Here is a 24,615-nt window from a genome sequence, read left to right on the forward strand (position 1 = left end):
ACCTTTTTTCATCAATAGAATCACTGCTTGGGTACCGTCCCCTTTACTATATTTCCCTTTGGATTATAAATAAAATATCTATTCCAATACCTCTTTGTTTTATTTAAATAAACTGTATGCACATTAGACACCTAATGAGAATGCAGCATGAGGTCAGTTCCAGAAGTCCATTTTCTAATCACAATTGTAATGACTAACTTTCTATTTACTCTTTTTCTTCGTATTTGAGTTCTTTCAGACAACCGTGAACTGGTCGTGCTCTAAAGGACAACCAAATCCAGATAACACTGTGTGCTTACACCTGAATTCCATTGATTGATTGATTTGCCAACACTGGATTCATCACAATATAATGAAAATGTATCATTTTAACCTATAACTAAAGCTCATTAGATTACTGGCTCATTAGCTTCTTAAATTAGTATCTAAATCTTTATTTTAATTGAGAAAAACATCTTCACATCTGGCACACATTTGGTAATAATAATTCTTAACTATCTTCTGTATTCTAGTAACATTCATCTGCATATTTGTGCAGTAATACATGTCACATTTCTTTTTAATGGCGCACGTGAAAAGACCAGTTAATTGTCTGTTTTTTTTTTGTTTGTTTTTTTAACATGCAAATGTCCTACCAACCAATCCGGGATGTATTCTGAGGAGATGAATTCTAACTCGTACTTCTCTTGCCAGTAGAGCGCACTGCTGGTCTGTCACACCAACGGCTTGGTAGACGTTTCACAAAAGACCCTCTTTGTAAACTGATCTGTCAGTTTAATGCTGAATGGTGTGACAATAAGTGGTTGGAGGAGGATTTTAAACCAAGTGCAACATTGCTGAGCCCTGGCCCCCTTCGTATTTCTTGATCTCCTTTAGAACAAAGCCATTTATATGAAGAATTGAAAGGTACTTAAAATAAAGCCCTGCATCCTTTACTGCTGTTTCGGTAAAACAATTGTGTCCCAACTCTTGATGTGATACAGAGGCCGCCCTGGATACACATTCAGGATCAATTAAAACATCAAATGTAATAACTGGTCTCTGAAGTAATCAACCAATCTGCCATTTTGGTCTTTTTAAAAAAATTTTTTGTAGATTTCACCATTTCTAAAATGTGTGCTCATCCCTGGTAAACATGATGTGGTGCTTTTTGTGACTTTGTTAAAATCAACTTCTCCGTCGAACGAGTGTCTCTGGACCTAAAATCTTTGTCTCCAGAACCATCAGGCTAACATACGGACAGGTGGAAGCTCAAAATGTATGCTTTGACCTCTTTTGACCTTTTTTATCGGCCCTGTTATCCAAATATTTGCTTTCCGAGCCGATTTCCGAAACGACTTTTCAAGCTCACTTTTTTCCTCAAGTAAAACCCTGAAATAAACCTGTAACTAAAAGGTCTGTTGGGGTTTACCAACTGTATTTGTGTAAAGCAAAGACAGCCAGACACCACGATACAATCGGACAAAGGTGGTCTGATAAATTAAATACAAGCCAGCGGCTGAAATGCAGTGATGTGAACCAGCTCCTTAATGGACAAAAGTCCAAAGCAACAGATGAGACCTTGTGGGCCTCTGGATGTTGGACCTTCTTGTTGAGCGCATACATCCCCGAGAGAAAGCCCACCAGAGCAATTCTTTTGTTTTTCCTTTCTCCTGTTGTTTTTAACTGTATTCGTCCTTCATTAATTGGGCCCAATTACAGGGTGACGCTATTATTCTCCGCCATCAACCGAGTGGAGAGGTTAAATAGGACTAATTTGCTTTCTTTGTCTCCTCAGAGGATTAAACGGAGAACTATGCAGCCTCGCCGACCACGTGAAGCAAGGTGAGACACGCAGGTGAGTTTTAGCATTCGACCCTTTTGACATTCATCCTTGGAAGTCTGGAGGGAAGGAGAGAAGGCTCCGTCAACGCTGGCAGACAGTTGGACTCTTTCACTGGTCCCATAATGAACAAAGAAAAGCGCCACGGCTTTGAAACGGGGTTTCCAGATAGCCTTTGACCCGCCAGCGGCTGCTCTGAACCCGGCTGCTGCCTCGGCCCTTTGACAGCCCGGAGACCCTCGGCGCCCCTGCGGTGGCTATTAATACCCGCCGCCGCCGCCGCTCGCAGTCAACTCGCTGCCTTCTAGCAGCCGGGACAGCTGGAAGGAGCCGGAACCCGGCCCGCTGCGCCCTGATTGATGGTGATCGGTGTGAGCGGAGCAAATCCTTGCAGCTGATGACCCAATCAGGCGTTTTTTTTTTTTTTTTTTTAATTGCTTGTGCGAGCCGCATGACGCCAAATCCTGAGGGCTACTTAGCAACTAGAAAGAAGAAAATGGAATGCGATAAACAGTGCTTCTTAATATATTCATGTAAATAATCATGATATTCGGATGGTTTAGGATTTATAGTGATGATTGACATTTGTTTACATTCCCACATTTTAAAGACATTTATATATGTATAACCTCAGATGGATCAATGCGTTATTCCTCACAAGAGCTTTGTAGTTTTGGCCCTTTATCATTTTTTAAAATGTTTTCCTACTCATTATTTAATATTTCTAACATGCAAAACCTTTCCCCTTTTCTCTCCTTGCTGTCCGGTGAAGGTGAGACCAGAGGACAAGTTTGGACTTTACTGAACACACCCAGACCGCATCAGCTACTACAGCGTTGAAGAGGGCAGGTGAGATTCACACAAACGCACACTCACTTTTCATTTGTTTAGTCTTGGTGTGAAGATGCAGACCCACATGGCTGCATTGAAAGACTGAAAAGGATTTGGTCTGAATTTAAACCACATGCCTTAAAATGATTATATTATTGAAAAAATTATATATTATAGATTATATTCTAATCAAAGACCGTTTTTTGGATTCCTAGAGCAGAAGCTCCAGAAGCTTCTCAATGCTGAAGGAGGATGTTGATGTTTGAAATCTCCTTAGCAACACTCTTCCATAGTGTCAGATTTTCCTTCTGTCGATCACAATTTGCATCACATGATTGACAGACGAATTGCTAACTAGTCCGACGGTAGTTTCACTGCAGAGCTACTTTTGGCTGACGACTTGGATCCTTTTTTTTTTTTTTTGCCGATCGAATCCTGCCAACTGTGATGGAATTCCTCTGGAGAGATACGAGGCTCCTTCATCCCATCTAATTGTATTTGGGCTGCTATCTTCACAGTTCTGAATCCCTCCGAACCGACTCTGTGTGAACGCAGGGATATTCTAATTGCTTGAATATGTTTCAGTCGTATGCATTAACGTGCTTTGGTCATGTTTGAACTCGTAGATAGAAAGAGATTTCACATTTTTGATGACGGCGAGAGACAGAAATCCTGCCACAGTTAAAGGATTCATTCATCTTTCTTCAACTAGAATATATTACTCTATACTAATGGACGCTTTCCTGTATGCATTTACTGAGCACTCTTTACCAGCAATGATTGAAGTGTATTTTAAAATACATTCACCAATTGGGTCGGTGCAGGAGACGGGTGCATAATGTGCAGATATGTGGTAGATATGTTTGGAGAAAAACTTCAAAATGTGATTTTTTTCCCTTTGACGCTATAGCAGGTCTCCTCCTTCTGTGACAACAGGATGCATGTGTGAATAAACAGATGCACTTTTTTTTATGGAATCCTCCCTCTTAGGCAGCATGTTTGTTTGTTTTTTCAAAAGATTGTTGAAGTTGGAGCGGAGAATTCCTCGTGGGACCCTAATGTGACTTTCTGTAGATGTCAGAAAGGCATCCGTGTGATCTTCTCACATACGGAGCCAAAAATAGTGACGTGTATGTTAAACCCAAAACTTAAATTGGGCTTGAATAACGCGAGTTGAAATAGAACGGTGAAAATATTTTTATAAAGTGAGAGTTTTGCAGCAGTGATACTATGAAGCTCATCAATAGTATCACACTTTGACTTTTAAGCAGGGAAAACGACACTTCTCCCAAAATGACCTTTCTTCTTGCCCCAAGCAAGAGCAAAGACTTGCTAGTGTCTCATGTCTGCTGTGGAGGCTCCTCTCTCCGTGGAGGCTGCACATCCATAATCTCTGTGTGCCTCCCTTCACAAACTCTCAGATTTTTGCCTCCAAGCTATGGAATGCCGTTTTAGTCAAAATTAAATAAATGAACAAATACACGGTAATGCATAATGACACTGCATTTCATAATAAATAAATGAATAAAAACACGGTAATGCATAATGGCACGGTAATGCATAATGGCACCGTAATGCATAATGACCCAGTATTTCATTTCACGTTCTTATATGCAAATCAGGGGGCGTGGCTATCTATCACATTCAGAACAGACAACGGAGACGTGTGCCGTCGACACCGCTAGCGAACGCGGAAGCCCCCCCCCCCCCCCCCCCCCCCCCCGATCGAATTGGGTCGCCGCTTGTCATTAAGGGGTAAAGGTGGGTCCCGGAGCCAGACAAGTTGAGAACTACTGGGCTAAGGGACGTGAGAGTGTTGACATAATGGAAGACATCGGTGGGCTCCGAGATAGCATGCTAGCATTAGCGGATCAAATCGATCAACATGGGTTATCTGCAGATACTATTTTGACACATATTGAGGGTTTTCTGGAAGTACTAGGGCTTGCGGTTCCGACTTCGGCAGCTCTAGACAAACGGCCCACCAGTTGAGAAACACTGCCTTAGCCAGCCCTTTTTGCACACGTCTCCGTTGTCTGTTCTGAATGTGATAGATAGCCCGCCCCCTGATTTGCATATAAGAACGTGAAATGAAATACTGGGTCATTATGCATTACGGTGCCATTATGCATTACCGTGCCATTATGCATTACCGTGTTTTTATTCATTTATTTATTATGAAATGCAGTTTCATTATGCATTACCGTGTTTTTGTTCATTTATTTAATTTTGACTAAAACGGCATTCCATACCAAGCTGCTTCGCTTGCTCTTGCAGCAGCGCTGTTATCTGGGCTGTGGTACTGTGCACTGGCTTGCAGAATGGAGGCCGTTTGGAGGATTGACAGCCGATTCTGGCCCTGCTGGTGTCTATTTATGCCAAACCGAATTGCTCCCCTATTATATGGTTTTTATGTTTGACTGCAGTGCAAATTATGACCATTTAAGTCTTTTGTGTTTCTCCTTTTGAATCATACTTTTCAGTTGTGTTTTCCCTGAGAAAGGATACAATAAGAGGTTTTTAGGTAAGAATACTTGTTTATTAAATTGTTATATAAAAGTGCACAAATGCATTTATGGAAAGCAACAGTCGGTCAAACACTTTTTTTTTTTTTTTTTTTCTTTTTCTTAATCCCTCGCCGACTCAGACAGAAACGGAGAAAGAAGAGAAATCGTATCCAATGCCAAATAATGACAAACAAATGTGACATTAACTCAAAAACATCATGACTGCACTCACAGCTGTTGCTTCCAGGGCCCCCAGCATCAGCGACACAACTCCCAGTTAGATAGAAATGTCCCCCGTTATTTCAGCTCCGAATGTAACGTGATGGTGTTTTTACTTTATTTTATGTAAGCAGCAGCACACGAATGCCGCCTGTCACAGTCTAGTTCTTGATGTCGAGGACTGAGAATCTCTCGACGGCTTGTCAGTCGAAGCACCTCACTGGTCTCCTATTTTATTGCAGTCATGGAAAAAAACTTGAGCGTAAGGTGTGACCGCTTAAATGATTTAAACTTACTCAGGACTGAAATCAGCCCAAGCTCTTTGAGCTGGAGTCCAAGTTGAGTCTCCAGTCTTTGAACTTGAGTCCAAGTTGAGTCTGGCATCCTGTGCGTGTTGTAGAGCTTGGCGAAGCCCTTTCTAAGGAATGTGTACTTTTTTTTGTTTTGTTTAAAGGATTATTGGGTTAAGGAAAAATCCCTGATACACTTTTCCTTCATCCTACTTCTCCTAAATCTGCCCCAACACATTTCAGAACCTCTTATGTCAGGAACACATTAACTCCATGTAGCGATCAACATGAATCCCCCAGAAGACCCACTGGGTTAAAACCTTTTTTACTCCATTTGTTTTCCCCTTGTGGATCACGGTTTGTTTGTGTGAAATGTACAGTCCTGCAGTACATCTCATGTTGGAAGTATCCCAGGGATTCTTTATGTAATTGCTATAAGATCACAATTTTTCACACAGCAGGACTATGTCTGTGCCCCCCCCCCCCCACCCACCCGCGTCTGACTGAATTAGGTTATTGTGCCGATTTAATTTCCAGAGGGAACCACCCTGGTGGTAAGAAACATCATTTGCTAATTAACAAGAATGTCTCCTGGCGTTTTCACAAAAACGATAGTGCTCCCAGCGGATGGTTAGAAGTTGAGGTCTGAGGGACGGCTGTAAACAGCAGTTCTTTTAGTTTTTCACTGGTAAGACAACGTCGATTGCTGTGTTTCAAGAATGTTTACATTTTTCTTGAAAAATGTGTATTTGAAGAAATTCCTACTATACTACTACTGCCCGAAGCTTCTCGTTAGTTAATTATTACAGGAAGACAATTTCACTCAATCTAGAACCAAAAGCAAATGCATTAGGTCAGGTTATATAATGGAAAACAAGAAGAAAGACAGTGTTCTTATAAATAGCTTTAATGTAGACGGTATTATGACACCTCACTGTATTCTAGTAGAGTAGCACATTGATACGGATGTAGCAGAGAGCTGTGTGGTCCATGTTGTAATCAAGGGAAAGGGGGCAGCCAATGGAGCCAGCTGGAAATAAAAATTCAACAAATACTACCCCCCCCCCCCCCCCCCTGTAGAAAATAGTGCATTTTTATTTTATTTTACTTTTCTGGCTGCCGGCCCACTAACCTCCATCACCAGCTAAATGTTTGTTTTCCTTTTTAGTCAATAAGAACGAGGTAAGTCAGTCGAAGGAACCAATTACAAAGCTCTACAAGTTTTACAGTAAAACAACCAACGCTGTTGCCAATGACTATTTTCTACACTTGGATGGTTTATTTAATACATGGAATAAGACGTCTTGCATCATCCTAAAAGGCAACTTTTGAAAAGTTTCTTGAGCTTTCTGCACTGAAAACATTTTAAAACACCACAATAGACTGAAACACCTTGTTTCACCACAATTTCATACAATCCAATACAACAAAAATGTCAATATGGAAATGTCAATATCTAATATGAAATGTCAATATCTTCTCTACTGCATGAACAATGAATGGAACTGTGTAAATATTTTAAACAGGGCATTGTTACCATAGTAACCTTGTATTGTACATGAAGACGCATAACACAATTAGAACAGCTAGTCGGATGCATATTCTGATAATGAGCCAACGGTCATACAAAATATATAGTTAACTGTGTTAAAACTGATCAAGGCGCTTGCATTATACACTCGACTATAATATAACTGTTTTTTCACTTCTGGATGTTGCAAATCAAACATTTATCAATATTAATTAATAATGTTACAGTGGAACCTGGTGTGTAAATATGTTTTTGTGTAGCTTAATAACAGTGATTGCAGTACCTCTGAGGACATAATTAAAATAAAGCTATTTCTTTTGACAAAAGAAAATCGTTCATTGGTAATATACAACATTTTTTACATGAACACATATCAGATCAAAGAATAGTCAAGTTTAAACGGCGTGAACAACACATTTCATACAACAGTGAAACACAAGCAGTTCCGTGCAGTGTGTCTACATATTTTGGAAAACGGTGCATAATGTTTGTTTGGACTGGAAGTGTGTGAGATTCTGACTTGTAGTATACTTCCCACAGCAGACTGTTCATGCGCCTCCCACTATCAGCCACTTTAAATAGTCATGAGTAAGACCTGCACGCAGGCGTCGTTCTCTTTTAACAGTATGTTGCTTGGCTGAAAAATTGGATTATTTATAAAAACAATTTGTCAGGTGCGTCACGAATGTTCTTTTTCCCCATGAACTCTTCAACCGGTGCTCGGGCTGAGATAAGAAGTGGAAACGGCAGGTAAATATGTTCAATTAGACAAAAACCGGTTCATGTGTCTTCAGTTCACCCGTTTATTTGAGCAGTAACAAAGGGAAAAACCCTTTACTTTGCTTCACAACGTTTTTACGTTCATCCTGACAGAAGTTCACGAAGCTTCAACTTCCCAACACGGGAGACGCCTGCTGCTTCGTCGTGTTCTGGGATCGCCACACTATTACAGGCACTATTACACCAACGCGGCGCCGCTGCAGCACTGCTGCTGCTCCTCCTATGAATGTGTTCATCAGAAGGATGCATTTTGGCAGTGAGGAGGTTTCTTTGAAAATGAGAGAGCTGCTTTTTCCAAAAATTTAAATTGAAAAAGTTTTTTGTCAACACAAGACTGATAAACTTTTTTAATTTTCTAGAAATAATGAATGATAAACTTAGCTTATGAATCTCTCGATGTACAGCATTTAGAAAACAAACTAATTGTTGGATGAAGTCTAAAGAGGAGTTCTGGGTGGATGAAAATAAATACATTTTACAATTTAAATAATGTGAAAAAGTCCTTTTTAGCCAAACAATAATGTTTTACTAAACTTAACCAATTGGTCATTTTGTTTTAGTTTGCAAAGTTAACCAAGTGGTTGAAACTGCAAACATTATCCATGATGTTTGACATACGTCTCCAGAGATTTGAATTGGTTGGATACAGAGTTGCATTTTTGCGAAGTGGGTTTATTTGAAATTGCATGATGCGAAGGTCCAATGATGTCTCCGTTACTATTGACGCGCGTGTGTGTGTGTGTGTGTCACATGTCACGTAACTGTTGCATGTTGTTGATGACAACACATTGATGGCTGTGAGCCTCCACAGGGGGCGCTGACTGATACGGAGTCCTGTCACGCCTCACTTCTACCTGGCGCCTTGTAGGGCCCATCACATGCACAACTACACACACACACACACACACACACACACAGCTGCTGCCTTTGCGGCCCGACGCTGAGCGAGTCCCTCATACTGTCACTTCCGTCTTGCTGTTGGTCACAAAGTACGGCTGTGGAGGCATGTAACGTGCGGCGTGCAGCTCCTCCTGCGGCATGCAGAGTTTCTTGGGGCCGTAGCCCTGCCGGAGCCCCAGCGCGTCCCTGCTCCCCCAGGACCCCAGCCCCCCGGGGCCGGTGGCGGCGGCGGCGGCGTCGGGGCTGTAGCACAGCGACTGGGCGCTGTGGCTCCTGGGGTTTTTGTATTTGTGTCCACCCTGCCTGGGTGGGCTGTAAGGATTGCTCGGCTCCGGCTCAGTGTCCACGGCCTCCATGGGGAGGCTTCCCTTGGTTGTCATGGCGATCACTTGCTGCCGGTTGCTGTAGAAGCCGTCATTAGCTTTCTCTGCTACCAAATGTAGATAAACAACATATTTTCATGTGATTTTCCCCTCACTAGCCACTGCATTGTGTCCTTAGTAGTACTGAGCTAGGCAGGTGGAAATAGAATTCTCTTGCATCAAACCAATTGATGTGCTATTTTGTTAATGCAGTGACCTTCATTAAAATCATGTGCAGTTTCTTTGATAGTAATACCAGATAAAGGTATTTGGTATTTGCATCTTTACAACAACGAGCAACAACTTTAAGGAGAAATTTGTAAAAAACCTGAATTATCTGACGCATGAATTCAAACTACCTCATTTTCCCAGTGAGTATTCATTTGCGAGACCTACAGCCCTTCAGTCCTCCACCAACATGCTGGGGCAGCCCCGCTCATTAACATGTCACCATGCACCGACTTTCCACCGTCCACAGCGTAAATTACACCCTACGTGCAAAGTAATGGCCGTAGTTTACTAAAAGGTGGAAGCTTAACAAAAACCACCAAATCAAGCATGTGTTTTACATTCTGCCTTCCTGTCAGCCGTTATGTAAAATCCAATTATTTTATTATCGTAATCACGATGAGGTTTGATAATTGATACTTTTTGCTTTAAGGTGCATCCAATGTGGTTCTAGGACCGACAGAGGTGAGCGGATTGCATACGTGTGACATGCTATACGGCGCATCATTAATGTGGTCTCGGCCATTCTTTGCACCCTTTACAGCCCCGTCTTCATGTACACTACTGTATGTTTGCATCTCATCACAATTTCCCAACTCGGTTGTGTTTTGATTGCTGCTGATTATCTCCTGTCCCCGGTCTCATTAGCAAAGATTTGCTCTATTTTTATTTTCCCTAATGATCTGCTTGTTTGACGGCACTTCAGCGGATTAGCAGCGGAGAGGCTTCAGCTGCTCGAGTGAATAACAAAGGGAGTGAGCCATTTCATTTGATTGGACCCACTACACGCACAACTCGACTGTCGTCCCGTCCATCACTCTCAATTGATTCATCTATGAATAGACTCTCGCTTCTCTGTGCAAAATAGCATCAAATGCACATCCACAAATACCGTTTTATCACACACCTTCATTCTGCATTTATTTAATTAATTCTCTGCTAAGATATAAATGTGAAGAGCCTGGGCAAAGGACATTTGTTTTGGTCAGAGAAATATAATCCAGATTTTCCTTTTGAAAGGCCACTGGGATGTTAACTTTTGCCACAGATATATGAAAAGCACTAGAGTGTGCCTGAATGCTGATGTTTCACTTCATTAGACAATTCAAAATGTAAACATATTTTGATTGAGAACTCTATAGATTATTTGTGCTCCACTGTAACATATAGACTGTCATCAGTATTTTGATGGGAGCTCACTTTGACTAAAAAAAAACGTTGCAATTTGCATTTATTCATGATGCAAATTCCAAATATACCTTCCTACCATCTGCAATGATGCACTATAGATTATCTGACAACGAAATCTCCTGGTTCCGGTTCACTCAATTAGACCTTGATTCTCTTTCTTATATGATGCAGAGAAATGCTGATTATTTATGGTATATTCATAGAGGACAAGATGTGCTAATTAGATAAAAAAAAAAACCTTACCCACAGCCTTCAGCGTGGCGTACTTGTTGAGGTCCTTGACAGGCTTCTGCTGTTCGTAGGGGCTGGGAATCCTCCCCACGGCCGGGTACAGCTGCGTTATCAGAGTCGATGCCTGAGCCATGTTGTTCATCTGGTTGCCATCTGAAGGAGGGAAAATGCAAACAGGTTAATGCAAAAAAAAGAAAAGAATCCCCAGATTTCCATTTAGGATTGGGCAATAATTCAATAGGATACTTGATCATCTTTCAATGGAATCTTACTGGGAGGAAATTGTATATTGAGATATTTTTATTCAGAATTATGTTATTCATATAGAACATGCTATTTCTATTTCATAAAGAATAGTATTTTATAAACACGGTATATAACAATATGAAGGTATGAATTCTATCAATAGATATCAATGGAAAAGATATGGCCCTCTGGCTCTTCCCTAATTCCCTTTAATCGTTGAAGTATTAAGTATCATAGTTAAATGAATACTAAAAATACACTTATTCCTTTAAACTGGCTTGGTTTCCTCCAAGTGATGCATGCATGATCCCCTCACATAAATCATCTGGATGGATGTGATTAAAGAATAAGCGCTGCTATAACTTTGCTAGTTTCACTTTCTTTTCTGCGGGGGGGGGGGGGGGGGCGGCGCAGTTGGAGTCATGGCTGCTCTTTGTGAAACTGCTAATCCCACAGTAGACATCTGGGGAAATTAAGGGGTGCACCGTGAAGAGACTGGGCCCCCTGCCTCCTGGCACGCCGGAGCAAACAGATGTTCAGAGTGTGTCTGGTTGTGACAGAACGCGCCGTGTCTTTATATTCACGAGGAGAGATGGCAACGTGTGCGTTGGCCTCCACTCGATGTGTGTAGTTTTGCTTGTTCACGGATCACTTGACCTCCTTGCGTTTTTTTTTTTTTTACGGCCTATAAAAATCAGAAAGATCAGCTCTAATGACCACGTGCAATTAGAGGGAGATAATTGTGGTCTTCAGAGAGTTTGAGTCACGTCTCATTTATTGTGGGATGCAGAGACGGAAGGAAGTGACGGTTGTGAGAAAAAATAATGGATAAAAACTGCATTTGAAAGATTATTCGAATTCTTAAACGTCACAACAAGACAATCTAATTAAGAATTCCTCCATCAATTATGTATTGATCATCCGTTATACTTCCCCACTTGTATGATTGTGATCAAATGCCAAAAGGAACGTTTTTTTGCCTCGCTGCCCAACTTCATGGGTGTGTTTACGTTGACGTCACAAGGTCAACGCGTCCACTGAATGGGACCTTGAGGCGCGGCAGGTAGTTGATGTTTTATTACGCACTGCGATCACAGGCCGTGGGAAACACTCATTGTGTTGTTTGTCACCAGTAAGACGACACGTTTCCATCAGTCACCGCTGCTTGAAGTTATGGTTAAAACACTTTAGATTGTCCACTATTCCTTGATCTAGAATGTGTTTGATAAAAACAGATCACCACCAGAGAAAATGGGTTAATTAGGCTCTTATTCCCCGCTGGTCAGCAAGAAACTTTACCACGGCGATTTAATTAATTTTTTGGAAAGTCTCAAAAGTTGTCTAATGAAATGAACTAGAGGACCGCGTTGTGGAGGGGGGGGAGGGGGGTCTCGGCCCCACGATCAGACTTTGAGGTTATTCGAGGTACCACCGTTGTCTCCTCGTGACGAGTCTTGTAGTCATGGAGACAACAAAGGCTTTACCAACAAAAGTGACCGACTTCTCAAACTGCAGCGAGCACTCTGTGCACACATCAAATCTGTTGCCTCTTCACATGTCTTTTTTAGGGCTTGTTGACCTGCTTCAGTTTCATACAATTCATGCTAAGTGGGCCATGGACACGCGCTCTCATTCAATGGGATCTTGTTTAAGCTAAGAGTCCAATTAGATTGTCTGCTTGAATTGCATGTACTTTACTTGTAATGCCTTTAACCTTAAATACATGATTAATGAGGTCTTTTTGGGAACATTCGTTCAAAACGCACCATTTCTAATGGTTATCGATGTACAACAGACTCCTTTGGCCCACTTATTATTTATCTATTGCATGTCATCCATTCACTTTTTGGTGTGTGTGGACTAAGATTTCACTGCCCTCTGTAAACAGTATTTCTGTGAATATTCGGTGCACCTTTGCTATTTTGAAGATACCAAACCTGGTTGGTGCGGATGTATGTTATTGTTTTTCTCCCTTTTTTAAAAAATGTTTATTTGGCTTTGTGCTGTTGACTGAGTGTCATTGGAGCGCATACTGTTGTCAAAGCCACCCCTTTCATGTCTGGAAGAAAGTAGGCCAGTTCCGGAGACTTGTAAGGTTAAAGACTCCATGGTTGTTGTGGGAAATAAGCGAGTGTAACACTCCAGACACAGACACCACCCCGGAACTCATAAAAGATTTAACAGTGTATTTTGGGAGCTGTACGCCCTGAAATGAACGGTGCAAGGAGAAGGTTGCTCTTATTTACAGGCAGCCTACTTCCAAGTTAGTGATGAAAATATCTCCCAGTCGATATCTCAATTTCAGTATCTTGAAAAGTGAAACACTGTTTGTATCTGTGTATTATTCATAGTTATTAGAAGGTATGATGTGTACATTATTACATAAAACATTTTAAGCATATATATATATATATATAACTATTTATATTATAAGGATATTGGGTTGGAGTCTTTTGTGCACCGGCCTTTGTGTCTTTAATTACTTCTTTTAAAAAAAACATTAAAAATATGTGTACACTTGTTAAAAGAAACCACAAAATACTTTATTTTGATGTAATGCGGTTTTTAGTTCTTAAGTTAATTATTAGTTCAAGTGCGTATTTTATGCTGTTTGATAATTAATTGGTTTATAAAATATTTATCTTATCTACAATACCAAAAATGAACGAGTTTGGCTGCGTTGATGCAAGTATCCTGATACAGATACTGAAAATGTGCACATCTATATTCATCAAACCATTGCTGCACATGTCTTTTATTGTGAACGACCACTACAAATTCACCACAGACAGAACCACTTTTATATTTATATAGTATCGAATACTATCGCCTATCTGAATGTTTATAACACCGTACATCACAATTTCTCAATGTTGTGTTTTGGGTTCTCCCTTAAAAGCATTTCAGATTTGATCAGCTCGGCATGTATAACGTTATCTTGGAAAAACAACTATTTTCAACGCTAATACTTTGAACTAATCGAGGGCAGATTGTGTGTAAAATAGCCTACATTACCCTGGAACAACCATATATATATATATATATATATAATATATATATATATATATAAATCACTGCCTTGTTGGAGCCTCAGCATCTCACAGCCCAGGTGGTTCAGAAAGATACTTGTTCACACTCCTTTGTAATCAGTGAAAGGAGTCTCAGGTGAACCCTGAAATGTGCCACTCCGAATACAGAAAATGAAACCACATTGATCTATTATAGAGTAATAAAGACTTCACATTTATTTACTTATGTCCAACGTTGAATTTAGGCTACAAATAACGGTTACAAATTCATAACTATTGGAGCTCTTTCCATTCTCTGTTATCTCCTCAAACATTTGAGGCTAGAGTGTACAGTTTGAAGTCCGACGTACGGCAGGTGGAATTCTAAAACCTACATTTGGCAGCAATCACTCAGCTGCTGTCAGAGGGGACGCTGCTGGTATTTGTGTCTATCTGGCTTGGAGGGCGGGGAGGGTAGACTGGGATGCAGCAGTGGAGTGTTGGCAGGGAGCGGAGACTTTGTTCTCTTTGGCTGATGACCCGGAGTAAAAAAAAAAAAAGAGGCCACGCTTCACCAGTGTCCCGCGTGGCCCAGCAGCACATGAAAGCCTGGTGGCCGACGTCCACGTTACCGACGTCCGGAGAGGACAAACCCATTTAGTTACCCTTGACGTGCAATATGAGGAAGAGGGGAACCAGAGCGTTTACAACCCTTTCGCGATGTGCAGGGCTTTGACATTGTCGTACCCGTCTCCTAGAAAGCACAGCTGGAGAGAGGGAGGGGGGGGGGGGGGCGCAAGAACAGGGCTGATCCGTGTGGGCTAAATGTGTCACCACACCTCTGGTAACCTCTGGTTAAGAATGAGTCAAGGAAACGACAATCGTCCGGGGGCTGCTCCATATGTCCCTGTAAGATGCACCGTGCCATGGATCTCCACCCTCCCTCCACTACATTGTTTTCTACGGTGTAGTAAAATGTGAACAACAAATAAAATATTCAAAATAATCAATTATACTTCATAAAGTGCTTGTTAAAGGCTTCAGCGTTCATTTAGGTGAAACAATACACTGATAAATGTAAGGTTAATCCCCCCCCCTAGTGAAGATAAAAAAAAATGAATGATGGAAATCTTTGAGTCCATCAGATGAGAACACAGACTTGAGAGCACATGTTTAATGTTTCTGAGGTAGCCGAGGTGAATCAAAGCATTTTCTCATTTCTGTGACATAACCTTTAAACATGTGTAGTCGCTGCGGAGCGGCTGACATCATTGATCATTTTCTTTCATTCACTGTGCTCCTGGGACCAGCTGGAAAAAATGGGATTTTAAATCAGGACAAATGCTCCTCTGGGTTTTTCCCCTCACAGTGTGCGTAATGTAAGATGCTGTAGGTGGATACAATCTAAAACCCATCTGTTATGTGCTGTTTGTTTTTTTATTTATCCTCCACACTATACAGGCAGATTAACATAATATAGAACTGTACGTATTACACCGAGGTAGCGAACCTCAGTCCCAACGTGTTGAGTGGTTTGTAATTGAACAGATAATTATTGTGTGAGGGGGCAAGATGTAAGACCGCATGCTGGTTCTAGAATGATTGTCACGTCACTCAACTCAACGGATTTTAGGCAGAAACAAGAAAAACAAGCAAATCTAGACAATCTGTCTCTTGAATTAGAATACCTCTTAAATGTCAAAGGTTGTTCATGGCTGGTGTTACATTGCATTTGTCGTGTTTGTGCTCAATGAGACTGTGTTTATGACCCCACAAAGTGTATCAAGACATGTTAAACGATTTAGATTTAAGTTTAATAGCCCATTAAGAATGCTGTAGGGGGCAAAAACCTATTGTGGGGGTCAATTTTCTCTGTGCTGCTGATGTCACCGTACTCACGGAGGCTGTTGGCTGAGACTCGGGTCTGTATGTTCTCGTAGTGCTGGCCGAGTCCAATGTCGTCCGTGTGTTCTGAGGCAGGATGTCGGATAACGTGTGCAAGAGCTCTGAAAAGATGAAAGGAAATCTCAAGATGGGTCATTTTTCAGGTAAACAAGCGCAGATTCTTTTCGGGCCTTTTTTGAGATCCGGCCTGTCCTCTTTAAAGGGATTGTCTGGGTCGTCCCAAAGTGACAGGTCATAAAACAGTTGGCAGCAGCATTTTCTTACCCACCAACCTGCCTCGTATCTAACGGGTCCTACATTTCCCACAATGCAATGCAATCATGTCATTTGCATATTCAGGATTTGGGAATTTTTAGGTAAAATGCTGCCAGAACTTAAATTGCTTATTGTAACTGTTCAGTGTACAACTATCCACTGCCTATTCGCGTCAAGATTGTTTATCAACCCCTCCATGTATCTCGTTATAAACTCATTTAAATGACTGTGTACAAGTCAAATTGTGTACAGGACAACAATGAGCAGTGTTTCCTCACTGCTGACGTTTTCTGCAAGTGGTTGACTGTTTATTTGTTGCAACTCTCTGCAGGTGCTTGATGCTCACAAGCACGTCTGCAATCAATCAACATGTTCCCACACATGTCTTTTAAAGAAAACCATTGTAAATAACAATACGTTACACATTCCTTGACAAGTTTTACAAAAAAAATTAAGGCAATATAATACATATTGGAAAAAAAACAATAAAACCTTCTCAGAATTGTGCTTGTCTGAGGGACATGAAAGTGGGGGAATGGACGCTGAACTGAAGGCTTCAACATCTGAATCGTTTTTCCCCTCAACTCCAAGCTTGACTTTGAGTGTGTTACTTGTAGCCCAGGTGAGTTAATACCTGGTGGCCCAGAAACACACATCAGATCCGCTTTTAGATGTTTCCACAGATCACATCACGCTGCCGATGACCTACCGTGACATGTTTTCCCGGTGCGGCCGGTGCGTCTTCTCCAAACCCAGCTTGGTGAAAATCCCCACAAGTGCCACAATGGCCACGACCCCGCATATCACGTACACGATGAGGTTCGTTTTATCCTTCGCGGCGTCCAGCGCCACGTCCACTTTCGGCGGGGGTCTCCCCGTCATCATCCACGGCGGGGTGTCGTAGTTCTTACAGTTGGTCTGGTCCAGCCGGGAGCTCCTGAACGCGCAGCAGAACCTGAAGCCACAGGTGCCGCAGCAGTACAGGTAGCTGTCGGTCTGACACACGAACGGCGGATCCCACTGGCCCATCACGTCGTAGTAGCCGCGGCACCTGTCCTCCACGCGCGGGCTCTCGGTGACCCCGCGCTCCCTTTCGTCCGAGTCGTTGAACCCGGTCACCGGCGGGAATTCGTCGTCCGCCTGACCCGGCTCGCCCTTCGCGTGGCACGCCCTCATCTCCACCAGAAAGTAGCCGAGCAGCAGCTCCGTGCCCCGCATCGTCGCTCACTTTGTGCCCCGCTGTTGACGCGCCGTGAAGCCTTCACAAGTCCGCGCGCATCCCCCGATGAGACGAGACACTGCCATGCGTAAATGTGATTAGGCTGGTTCCAACTTCCATGCGTAAAAGCACACTGCGTGCCAGTACTCTAATCTCCTTGAGTTAAAAAACAAATGGGGCAGGTGTGCATATGTGCAGGTAGGGCTCTTTCCAAAGGACGGGCTACTTTAGTAAACAGTTGGAGAGGGGTTGCATCACGGAGGAGGCGCACGCACCTGTCTGTACAGGAGAGTGACACCTCCGAGGCTGCTACAGTCGATCACAGGGAGGGAGGGAGGGAGGGGGTTACTTGTGTTATGTTAAGTCTTCAGTTGTACTCATTATACATCCAAACCACCCCAATAACAAAGAACAAAAACACACAGCATTTACATGGAGACACAATACGATCGCTTTGATTAGCTCTGTAAATACTCTGCTTGCAGAATGGAACACATGCTTAACGAGGCATTGGCTGCTTTCAGGTTATTCCGTGTTTTGACTCCTCTTTGGTTTGATGAAAGTGGTCGTGTCCATCTGAACTTCTGCCTTTGGTTCATGGAAGAAGGTTTGACTACAGCTCTCAAGACGAGGACTTTTGTTTCCCCCTGCCCTTTGATCTTCCACTTTGGTGAATGATCAATAGGTTCGTGTCCATCTATTGGAATAACATCTTTCAATATGTTTCCACCCGACGAGAAACGGGAACAATCAAGTCATCAAAGTTTTTTAAATGAAAATAATCCTTGGATGTTATTACAGTTTAATAAGAAATATTTATGTAATCTATGTGCCTTGGATTAGAGTTTGATTAACCTCACAGCTGTCCTGTCAAATTGACTCTATGTATTACAATGTTCATCAGACACTTCAACCATGAACCTTCAGCTATTAATTACAGACGGTTTACAAACTATAACAGATGATGAAGGGGACTTGACGAGCGTGGATCTGTAAAGAAAGCCAGCTATTTATTTTTGGAGAAAAGTTTTTATCTAAAATTAGGATTAGTGGAAGGAGGCTTACCATCTGCCACTTGAGAAATCTCGCTCATTTTTTTTTTTGATGTCGACTTGTCCTAGCCATGGGAGGCTACTGTTATTTACAATCCTCAGGGGAGTTTTTGCTTGTCTCCTCTTCGTGCTTCTTTAAAGTTAACTATAAATAATTTGCCCAGCTTCAAAGAAGAAAAAAAAAAAAAAAGTGGAGTTTTAGAGTTTCTTTTTAAAGTCAAAAGACTATTTTCATTAGGACCAGATAAGATCCATCTGATGACGTTTCATTTAAGTGTTCAATTGTAAAAGGGAATCAAAAGCCGACACATTCACCAGACACGTTCTGGTTCGAATCTTCTCCCCCAGTCGGTGTTCTCGCCGTGGGGGCTGCTCAGTGCCCTTTACGCCTCATGAAACGTTGTTGATGAGTCACTTTGTTCATGAATCATACAGAGAAGTTGATTTGATGAGAAAAAAAAAAAAAAAAGCATCATGCAGATATTTTGCACCTTGCACCAAAAACGGCAGAACAAAAGTTTTATATCTGATTAGATGAAAAGTTGTATGTGAAAGGTCTAGTTTTGAAAGAGGAACAGGTGACTTCTGGGCTGCGGCATAAAACTCTTACTGAATCCAGCCGTGCTTTGGGTGGGAAGACTAATTCTGGGAAGATTAAATATCACGCATTGTGGAATTTGAATGTAATCCCTCTCTGTCGAAATTCGTTGTCTGCTCATCAGGAGTAACAAACGTTCACGGCCCAACCCCGGAGAGTCACTTGGGCATCGGTGTCATTCCCAAGGACACTTTGACACGTGGACGACAGGGACAACCCACCAAGCTTCTCCTTAGGGGTTGATGATCGACTTCAACAGCCACATTTAGGGAAATGCACATATTCTCTGGTGTTGTATTCTTAAAGCACGGGGTGGTTAGGCTCCTTCATTATACTTGGTTATGTAGTCACGGAACTTGTCAATTGTGTTTTTGGTACAGTAAAACCTGTAAAAATAACCCACAGTCAATCACATAAACACTATGTGGCGATATTCTGAAGAGGTGTTGATGCTACATCTTTAAAAGGGAAACGCTGCGTATTCATACTTGACACCAGGTTTTGTTCTCTTGAAAGATCTGCTCAGTGTCTCCTTGTGTTCTTTTTATTATAAAAAAGTCCAGTCCCGTCAAATTCGGCTGGGCTCATCAGGGTTCTATATTTATCTTGTGTTTTTCCTTTAATCCTTTAATATGCATACCTTTCTCTTGGAAAGCCGGCTGGCTGTAATATCAACGGCCATGGCCCGTACTGTTCTTTTTCAAGAGAACACTTCATGTCAAAGTGCTGTTGTTATATCAGAAAACCATTTTCACCATTATAGGAAATACTGCTGTTTCATAAATCTTTTGAATTTCACGTTTCAGACATTTTCCGTTGAAAGTGACCCTTTATTTGTGGTAGTTTGCTGCTAAATATCAACCGTTTTCAAAAAAAGAGATGAAAACGGATTGAAAACAGATGGGTAGATTCTATCGACATGATGACGTCACTTAAGTCTGCGACCAGCAGACTCTAATATCATAAATATTCAAATTAGTCACATAGACCGTCTAAACTTAACGAGCACTGATGAAGCTGCGTTGTGTTATGCATCAGTAGTGAGAACAAGTTTCTAATCTGAGTTTTTAAGCAAAGGGTGGGCTTACTTTTCCCTTCCCTTTTGTCTACTTCTTCATTTTACATACAGTGGAGAGCAAAGAGCCCTGCAGAAACATGTTGTCATAGTTACAGGGAGAACGGCTGGGATTTACCAGGAGACGGACCCGATGGCACACTGTTCCCCGAGAAGTCTTTTATGAGCCGGTTCTTCAGCAGCAGGATTTTACCTTGAGTTTTCCTATGGCTGAGCTTGTGAATGGAGATGGTCTGAACTTCTTTTAGTGTTGATGCTGCTGCGGCTGTTGATATGCATTTGGGAGGGCACCATCATTTCGCCTGTTTTTAGGTGTCATTTCACATAAGTATCAAAGCAAAAAGAACATAAGACATTTTTGTGTTTAGATGATAATGGTTTTTCACGAGAGCAACTGAAGACTTACTCATGTTACACGAGCAACTTAGTTTTGAAGTCATTATGTTGTCACGAGCAGATTAGTACATCTTTTTCGTTGTCTCACAAACACTAACGTATTGGTCATGCTGTCCACTTGTAACAAGGACATATATCCAACACATTCAGTCACTGACAAATCGACGTGCCGATGCCTAACCCCATGTAATAGGTAGATAGGCCCGATTTAAGTAAGACTGAGCTGATAGTGACGGCTGAGAACTGACTCAGACATGACCTCACTCTTTAGATGATTGGATGCAGGTATTTGTGCTTTCTATTCTGACAATGAGTGAGCGAGACTGGAAAAATCCTTCAGAATGCCTTCAAATTCTTTCTAGCTTTCAAAGGTATGTCCGTATGTATTTTTGCTATTGTATCTTTTAGAAAAGAGGCCAACTGGACAAGACTGATTTCTAATAAAAGAACTGCGAGCTGTAAAGAAAATAATCATTAAATTACTTTTTTTTTTCAGGCTTTAATAAGAGAGACTATTCCAACATTTTAGTCACATTTTATTTTCATATGCAGCTTACTGTATGTTGTATTGTAGCAGTGATGCTTAAATAAACCAAGTATGACAGTTCTATTCCTCTAAGACAAGATAAATAGAATTAATATCATAAGATATTATGATAAAAGATGTCCTTGTCAGATGTCAGATATCTGACGTGTTCTGATCTAAAGATTCTTTTTAAAAGGCTACTGTTCCAACGGGGTATCTGATGAATATCAAACACCTGCAGAGTAAAGTGGATTACAAACAACAACAAGGTGGCGTGCAACTACATAATTCTATTCGTCCCTTATTGTGTTATTCCACATGCGCTGAATTAAGCCTGCTTTTGGTCATCTTCAGATGCGATTGAGTGCTCACCTTGTCTTTCAAAAACACGCCTGCTGCAGGCCATGCATAAGGTGAGAGAGACCCAGATATGTGGGTCTGTAGGGTGGAGCGGGCGGGGGGGGGGGGGGGGGGGGTGGTGGTAATGCTTTTGGTGCTGGCCACATTAGCTGCTCGGAGTGGGGGGGAAAAAAAACGGATGACCTGCCACAGCAGAGATATGCAGAAGTGGGCTGCCAGCCTTGGCCCAAATCCCAGAAAATTGTGACTCAACTGTCGCAATAATGTTTGAATTTACGTCCCCGATGAACCAAACCACCAAATGTTTACTGAGCGTAAGAAACATGTCGATACAACTGGAAAATGGCCGCTGTGCTGCTTCAAGGGGACGCAGAGTTTATGGTTCATAGTACGATGGTAAATTCATATTTAACTTCATTATAGCTCAAGAATGAAAGGTTTAAGTGATTGAGGAACTAGATCTCGTCAGCAACAGAAATGTTGAAATGAATACATTTTACAAATATGTATAGATAATATATATGCACATTTCACTGTGTTTTAGAGCTCAACTGTTAATTCACTAGTTGATTTTATTTTATCCATTTAAGTATTTGTTTCTGACTATTTTCTTTATTGCCTTTATGAAGGTAAACCAAATATCTTAGAAATAACATTCTGTCAAAATCACAATAACCTTTTGAGGATGTCATCTTGCAAACACTGATCAATAGAAATCAAATGAACGCACATATGAAATTGACGCTGGCCGTACTCGTCTTCTGCGACCTCACCGCGTTGATAATGTGACCTTGACTGGTGTCTTGTGCGAGTCCACCGTGTGCCGCTCAGTGGAGACCCGCGTCTGGAAAAGGTGAAGAGGACATCAGTAAGTGCTGCAGCTGCTCGGGTCTCCTGTGCAATGTAACGTGAGGCGCTATTCTTCGATCAGGCCTATTTTCAGACCCCACATTTCGCCGGAGCAAAGCTGATCTCCCTGACCTGCACTCAGGGAGGAGTGACACACACACACACACACACACACACACACACACGGGGCAGACTCTTGGCTTGTTACTCAAATCCAATTGGGTCTAATTGTGACCTTTTGAGGGAAAGTCCCAGTTCTGCTTGGCCTCTGCAGTGAGCACCTGAAAACATTCACTGCTCCGTGTTTATGTCTCTGTCCATATTCTCAGTTTGCATATTCAGCGGAATTATGGCCTAAATATTTCTTAACTCATTTTATGGATCCGTCAATCATTAATCGAAATATGTACTCGGCCATATTGAGTCACAGCACGTTGGCTGGTTTTAACGAGCCGTTCATAACGCTTCATCGTTTCAATGCTGGACAAGTGACTGTTTTGACAACGTGCTCAAACTGCAGCCTTTGTTTGCGGCCCATATGCTGCTTTTATTCTTCTGAGCGCCTGTCACTGCGCTGCTAGGATGGACCTCCTAGTTTGCACTTATTTGCAGTTGTACTCGAGCAACACATTAAAACGATTGTGTTGCTACAAAAACGTATATCTTTACCAAATATGCCTTTTTAACAAATAGATGTTTGATTTTAAATGGGAGTGTTCTTTTGTGTCAAAGTGAAGCCCATGGGGGGGGGAAAGGGAAATACTAAAGAGCTTTTCAGCTACTGTAACCAGGGGGATTTCATATCAACCCTTTAACTCTTATCTATTTAAAACAAATGTCATGCTTCTCCAGATGGTAGCGCTCAGAAACCTCAGTGGCTACAGTAAAGTTCCTGCCAAATGACAGTGTACCACCTCTCAAATTGTTCTGACATTTACAATCAAGCGAGTCCAGTTGAAGCTGGTTTATTTGTTTAGGCCTTTATCACGGCTGCAGACTGTGAGGACTTAACCGCAGCCCAACTGAGCAATAAGATAAGCATACTATTTTTTTTTTTTCTTCTGCATTTTAATTCAAGAGTCTGCATTTAACTCAAGAGTTCAGCACCAATGGCTGCTGATTGGTTGCTGCCATCCTCCACAAGAAATTGCATTTTTCTGCATATGTCTGTTCTGTTCTTAAATAAAATAAGACAAAATAAATTCAGCACTTGAGTTTATGAGAACACACAAAGGCAACACGGTTTGACAGAACTAATGATTATACAGAATCAGTTGAAAGAGAAACCGTTCAACTGTTTGAGCATGATGTTTGCTGCAGACTTTTTCCAAATGAGGACTTTGTTTTCAGCTTTGTTTACTAATTTCTTCATTTGCAGGATGTCTCAAAAACAGATTGAAGGATTTCAATTAAATGTTACAACAAGTTAAGAGCTTTGATCAAAGAATAGGTTACGTACTTCATTTTCCAGATTCTTTCCTTTTTTTAACCAATGTTTTTAAGATATATTTTGACACATTACTTTCCAGTTTGTTTTTCTAATTGTTATAACTCTTGCGGTAATGAAACAGACATATGGACATTTCTTCCTTCATGTTGTATGCTTCATCTTTGCACAAAGCTCTATTAACTGCATAACCCTCATAATGGTGTCCCCAGCAGCATTAAGTCCAGGAGCCTTCTGTTTGATGTGGTGAAGCAGCTTGAACCCACTTCACAAACAAATAGTACCTCCACCAACAAAATAAGTGAAATAAATGTCAATTTCAATTTAAAACTGATCATTACAAACCTTTTTTTTATGTAGTTGGATATTTTATGCTCCTGCGGAATCATAATTGATTCACTCCCAACAAAAAGGTGGAGAATCACTGACTAATCTGATCCCAGTCGTATGGCTTCGTACTGTGGCTCTGTACTTGGACGGCGCTGATGGAGGGCATATGGACCATGATCACCATGAGATACATGATGATGATTTCTAACCGCCCAGATTGAAAAGAGCCATCTTGCCAGCCGAGTCATAAAGACTTCACTGCCACCGTGTGTCCGTGATTACGTCCAGGAGACCATCGGCTATTTTTCCCTCCCTCGTCCCTCTATTGATCCTCCTACAGTTTACTCAGCCTTTCAGTCCCATTCTGAGTGGAATGTGAAAAATGCGCCTATCCACTCTCTGGCCACGTGGTTAAAAAAAAAAAAAGGTTTACATCATACTGGAAAAAGGATAAAGT

At 41.6% G+C, this 24,615-nt stretch overlaps 2 protein-coding genes across 2 annotated transcripts in view; one reads left to right on the forward strand and one right to left on the reverse strand.

Moving 5' to 3' along the window:
* Positions 1-24,615, forward strand: part of mrtfbb (myocardin related transcription factor Bb) — a 46,574-nt gene that overhangs the window by 3,633 nt on the left and 18,326 nt on the right. The window contains exons 2-3 of the mRNA XM_037475618.2: positions 1,778-1,837; positions 2,595-2,671. The gene's annotated coding sequence lies outside the window, so the exon portion shown is untranslated. The remainder of the gene's footprint in view (positions 1-1,777; positions 1,838-2,594; positions 2,672-24,615) is intronic.
* shisa9b (shisa family member 9b) lies at positions 6,646-17,824 on the reverse strand. The gene is made up of 4 exons (XM_037475622.2): positions 17,016-17,824; positions 16,046-16,152; positions 10,905-11,045; positions 6,646-9,310 (listed from the first exon to the last, which is right to left on the reverse strand). Exons 1-4 carry the CDS (start codon positions 17,522-17,524, stop codon positions 8,934-8,936), a joined length of 1,134 nt encoding a protein of 377 aa, XP_037331519.1. The 5' UTR covers positions 17,525-17,824; the 3' UTR covers positions 6,646-8,933.

This window comes from Pungitius pungitius, chromosome 12 (assembly GCF_949316345.1).
Source record: "Pungitius pungitius chromosome 12, fPunPun2.1, whole genome shotgun sequence".
Classification (NCBI taxonomy): Eukaryota; Metazoa; Chordata; class Actinopteri; order Perciformes; family Gasterosteidae; genus Pungitius; species Pungitius pungitius.

What these genes read in the sequence shown, in the direction of transcription:
- shisa9b (XM_037475622.2), bottom strand. Translation starts at nt 17,524, where the DNA reads ATGCGGGGCACGGAGCTGCTGCTCGGCTACTTTCTGGTGGAGATGAGG. An exon ending in CACCGGGAAAACATGTCACG is followed by an intron (nt 16,153 to 17,015) that starts GTAGGTCATCGG and finishes TCATCTTTTCAG; the next exon opens with AGCTCTTGCACACGTTATCC. An exon ending in AGTCTCAGCCAACAGCCTCC is followed by an intron (nt 11,046 to 16,045) that starts GTGAGTACGGTG and finishes TCCCTCCTTCAG; the next exon opens with ATGGCAACCAGATGAACAAC.